This window comes from Procambarus clarkii, chromosome 39, assembly GCF_040958095.1.
Source record: "Procambarus clarkii isolate CNS0578487 chromosome 39, FALCON_Pclarkii_2.0, whole genome shotgun sequence".
Taxonomy (NCBI): domain Eukaryota; kingdom Metazoa; phylum Arthropoda; class Malacostraca; order Decapoda; family Cambaridae; genus Procambarus; species Procambarus clarkii.
In genome coordinates, this window is record NC_091188.1 from 31,544,316 (window position 1) to 31,549,906 (window position 5,591).

The 5,591-nt window shown below is 39.0% G+C and overlaps 1 protein-coding gene across 1 annotated transcript; it reads left to right on the forward strand.

Moving 5' to 3' along the window:
- The first annotated feature begins 4,544 nt into the window (after window positions 1-4,544).
- On the forward strand, window positions 4,545-5,252 carry LOC138372668 (uncharacterized). The gene has a single exon (XM_069338170.1). It carries the CDS (start codon window positions 4,545-4,547, stop codon window positions 5,250-5,252), a length of 708 nt encoding a protein of 235 aa, XP_069194271.1.
- Window positions 5,253-5,591: the final 339 nt, after the last annotated feature.

The following is a 5,591-nucleotide window of genomic DNA, read 5'->3' on the forward strand; positions in this document are numbered from 1 at the left end:
CAACACAGAATTCTGCTCCAATGCCTCCTTCAGCTGCTGCAGACATCTGACATCAGGTACCTGCATAAAAATGTCGTCAACATACCTGCAGTATACGGTGGGTTTCAAGTCCATGTCAACTAAGACCCTCTGCTCGATGGTACTCATGTAGAAGTTTGCAAACAGGACACCTAGACACCTAGGGGGAGAACCCATGGCGACCTAGCTTATACATGTGCCCATCTAGACTCAAGAAGGGTGCCTCTTTAGTACAAGCTTGAAGTTGTTTCCTTAGTATGTTGGCTGGTATGTCAGGAGGAGTACAAGCCGGATCCCGATACACTCTATCCACTATCATCCCGATTGTTTCATCCACTGGAACGTTGGTAAATAGTGATTCTACACCCAACGAGGCTCTTATCCATGTGGCCCTTGCTCCCCACAATAAGTCAACAAATTCCTTTGGAGACTTCAGGCTGAAAACACAATGTACATTGGAGTCAGCAAGCAGTTGAGTGCTTAGCCAGTCTGTATGTGGGTGTGGGTATCTGGCTGATGATTGATTGAAGTGGGTTTCCAGGCTTGTGCGTCTTGACATTCCCATACGCATAACCAGGTTTGTATTCCTTAATAATCTTTGGCAGGTGGTGTCCGGATTTCTTGGCGTTCACAGTTTCGATCAATCTGAATACCGTCGTTTTCAATTCGGCTGTAGTGTTCTTCGTTACCCTTTGGAATTTAGTTTGGTCGTAGAGTATGAGGTTTCTTTTTGCCAGATATTCGTCTTTTCTTTTTTAAGAATAACGTATTTTGGCGACTTGTCACCTCTCCTGACAAATATCTCCTTATTCTCATGAAGGCTCTTAGCTGCCGCTTTGAGCTAGGGGGACAGTATGGTGCTTTTGTAGTTGCCTCGAGTCTTTCCTCCTTCTGCAATAAGTTCTTCTTGCAAGGTGTCTTTCGTGGTAATCTTCTTTTGCGTCTCGAAGTCGAGTATGTCATCCAATAGAATCTCCAACTCTACTTTCCGGGCCATCTCACTTGGTCTGGATATAACGTGACAGTTTATACCCAGATTTAAGAGAGTGATATGGTCTTCAGTGAGGTTGATTCCAGGAAGGTTTAAGAAGCCATCTCTGAGTCGTGGAATTGCCTTGGGTCCTCCAAATAATGATATCAGTTTCTTAATGATTCTGGTTTCGGTGCTGTGGCGATGTCGATCTCTAAGGATGTCGAGATGTTGGTCGATTCGAGTACGGAGGTCTTCGTCAATGTTGGTATTTCTCCATTGGTCTGTAGCATGAAGTAGTTGCGTTTTGCTATCGTTGATCTCATTTTCTGACTTGTGTATCTGATTTCGAATCAGATCTTGGCGATATTTTATCGTGATGGCTTGGTTTCTTGCTGCTGGGTCGTGCGTTTTAATATTAGTATATTTTCGTAGCAGTCTTTCTTGTAAATATATGTTGTTGAATATGACTGAAAGGATGAGATTAATAGTTCTAACACGAATCTTCTCAATATTTCTTACGTTCTTCTTCACTGTCAAGTTAACTCCTCCACAGTTACGGCCCCGTTTCTGTGCCAGGTAAGTTCACTACGAGTTCACCATAGCCCGTGCTACTTGGAACTTTTTGTTCCAAGTAGTGAATCTTAAACAACAACTACAACGATAAACATCTCAACATCCTTACAGATTGTTGGATATTTCCAACATCGAATACAGCATTGTTGTATTCTCATTACTTATTACTAACCATACTTAATATTGTAGTAGGTAAAATTAACAACTCGTAGAATTCTCATGTACTAATAATTCATCTGTGCATTAGGCTAGAATTCTCACGTCACCTGACGCCAGTATTGCGTCAGATTTCTTTACAGTAAAACACATTATATCCAATTTGTGTGAGAATTAAATACGATTCTCCATAATTAAAGCATTCTGTATGACAACTGATTGCAGACGAATTGTTCTCTAACTAAAAGCCGAATAGAGCGTTAGAATCATAGCGTCTACCTCGCGATAGAGTTAACGTCATCAATGAATGCCATGGAGAGACATTAATTCCTCTCCCTTATATATTTACTACTCCTAAATCGGTAAATAATAATATTTCGTTCCTCTAAATAATAAACCCGTCCAGTCTTTAAGTTTCAAGCGCGAATGCGAGAAAGATTAATGTTCGTGACAATAATTTGTGTTATGAACGTCGACTCGGCGTGGGTTGGAGGGACGCCATCCATCCTCAGTACGCGGACACGTGCAGAGCCGAAAGGAGGCAGAACTGTGCTTACCGTACTCATAAAGACGCCATTGCCCAGCATATCGGACAGGTGTTATTCATCCTCAGATGAAAGCCGCCACTGTGAGGCGTGAATGACCTTGCAGATAATATCTTCAACTAGTGCTGGTGTTAAATGAGGGACCCCTAGACTTGGTTCCTGACGACACGTGATCAGCCAGCTTGAAACGCATCAATCCAGGAAGGTTCACCTGAGCCTGGGATGCGAAATTACGGCAATCTTAATACTTATACAGTGCCCACAGCTAAGTACCTTTATTTGATGCATCATTTACAGGTTAATAATAGCAGGGTGATTGTTCGTCAGCAGCGGATAACACCTAATAACAGGTGATTAGAATTCCATCTGTAGATATAATAATCTTGAATATGAATTGATAGTTAAATCAATTGCTACTGGTAGTTATTTATCTTGCAGCCGAGAGAGAATTCCTCATGCTGCCTCTCCATGTTAACCGTACCACTCGTCAGTGTACCGAACTGGAGATTAAGAGGACTACTATAGTTATCTAAAGGAATCTTACCAGCTAAGGCTTATTTTTTTTATCCATATTGCAATTTGATATTCAGAATGTTGATATTAATGTGTGATTTACTGTAACTCATTATTATGCTCATATTCATGTTCTTCTTTATGTGAATAATATTATATTCAGCATTATTTATAGGATTAGATTATTATTAATTGAATTAGTGAACGAACCACACTGATTCCTGGACGTACTGACCTCCAGTAATAACCCCCCAATGTAGGTGTTTGAGTTTGTTTTTAATAATACAGCCCATTAATTATTCTTATGATCATTTTCTAGTCATATCCATAGTCACTGGTTTTCTCTAGAATTTTATCTAATGATCTGAAATTCTCAGTTTCCCTCTTTACTTTAAAAGCGGGTGGTCCTTCGTAATTTAATTTACTATTTTAATTATTAATTAATCAGAATCAACCCAAATATCCCACATTATGGTCCTTATCGAACCGGATAGGCATTAAATTATAATTAAAATATTAACCATTAATAACTAATCCTTGTGTGATAGAAGCTAGACTAACTATTTAATTAATTGTGTCAACTAACATTGTAACACATCAGTTAGCCTAGATCACACTAACATATTGCTACTTTTACCTCATGTATAAAGTGGCTTTAGTGGGTCATAGCCAATTACCCACAACATTAGACCTATACCTCACACCGAGGTGAGAATCTTTAGGTCACCAGGAGCAACAGCTCACAACTTTTACAATAACACCACCCTAACACCTGCGTTAGAGTGGCCTCACCACCTAACCATCATATACTTAGGTGGTAATGACATCCACCCCACTCGTCATCCAGCCGAGGTGATCAAACACCTCAAAAACATAATTTCTTCTTTCAAGCTCATCAGTGAATCAGTAGTATTCACATTAGTGGAGCCTCGCCAACCAAGCCAAGATAATCGTTGGGGAGTAACTCCGGAATACTACCTGAGAGCTGCTAAGTATATAAATTTCAGGCTGAAAAAACGAGTGAGATTGGATGCCACTATATCCAATTTACAGCCAGACCTTACAGACAGAACCTGACAGAGACGGTGTACATTTGTCAGGGGAATCTAGGTTGCATGTGGTTGACAAGTTAATTAACACCATCAACCATCACAAAAGGCTGTGGCTAGCAAGCCAAACTTAACTGTACATAATTGTTCACCTGTGTGTGCAAGAGCACTCTTATAAAACAAAAAAACAAAAATACAGCACAACTATATTACCTTATTGCACCACAATAATCTTTACCCATGTTATTAGGTAGAATTTAGGCTGAGATTGTGCTGAATTTGGTACAAGCCCAGACTAAATAATTTATAGTTCTTAGTTAGGAATTATTACGACTAGATCTAAACTAGTCAGTGTTGTATGTATTATATTATTTGTGCTGACCCTCTATAGGGTGGGATAAATTTTGAGATAACTCTGATTGGAGTGTCTCCATAATATTTCTCTTGTATACATTATTTTGTGTATCTATTTTGTGTATTGCTGGATTTTCTCCATTAACTCTGATGGTGATATGGATGAGCTAACCGGACGAGAACTAGTGGTGAGATTCAGACAGTACACAAAATATCTAGCTATTTCGTGTTAGGTAGGTAAACCCATAGTCTATACAAGTATATTAGGCTATTCCCATTGATATTGAAACCCACTGAATGAGTCAATATCCCAGTTACTTCAGTAATAAGTATTTACTGACCAATCAGCCTTTACCCAACAAGATGGATACAGCTACCAAAATGAAAAGGACCCTTGTTGGTCTGAAAGGTCATTTGACCCGACAGATTAATAAATGTCAAAATCTGTCACAACAGTCTACGGTTGATTACTTTGAATTAGAGGATTTATTACAAGTTGCTGAAAGTAAATTTGCTCATATTAAGCAACACATGAATTTGTATTTGACCGAACTGCAATCAACCTCTATAGAGAGTAGTGAACTTGATGAGGTTATAGATGAGTTAGCTCAGTATGAAGAAGATATTCGAGTTAAGCTTCTACCCTATAAGAAGCAAATTGCTAAAAACAAGCTGACAGTAACTTCCACTGTACGTACAGATCCTGAGGTTAAATTACCTCAAATCAACATACCCACATTCTCTGGTGATGAGAACGAAAGTTGGGATGATTTTTGGAGTAAGTTCGTAGATGCAGTAGACTCTAAAACTAACATTCCTCAAACCACCAAATTCACTTATTTACAAGGCCTGTTAAGAAAGGAAGCCTTGAAAGTAATCTCCAATATAACACTGACCAGTGATGGTTACGCATCAGCTGTACAATTGCTCCAAACCAACTACGATAACAAGGAGAGAACTGTTACTGTCTTAGTTCAAAAATTGCTAGATTTACCCTCTGCCAATAATTCTGCAGAGTCTCTCCAAAATTTCAGACTAGAGTTAGTCTTTACTCAAGGCCTTAAGCCTTAAAGTCCAAATACAGTCAGCCGAATGGATGACTAAAGTAGTTGTTAAACGAAAATTACCAAGAGAAACTTTAGATAAGTTGTGTACTATTTACAATACGACCTTTTTGACTCTGAAAGAAATCACAGAAGGTCTACATACCTTAGTCGAAAGACAAAGAGCCAATCAAGACGGGGAGAAAGTTACAAACTCCTCTACTAACTCTCATCGTAGCTCAACTCAAGTTGACACTTCTATCAAACCTAAACAGACTTTAAATAAGTCTAATAAATTACATCAAAAACCACGCTATCCACTGGGAAAAGAAGTGGAAATGTAGGTACATATTCGGTGTCTCCTTCT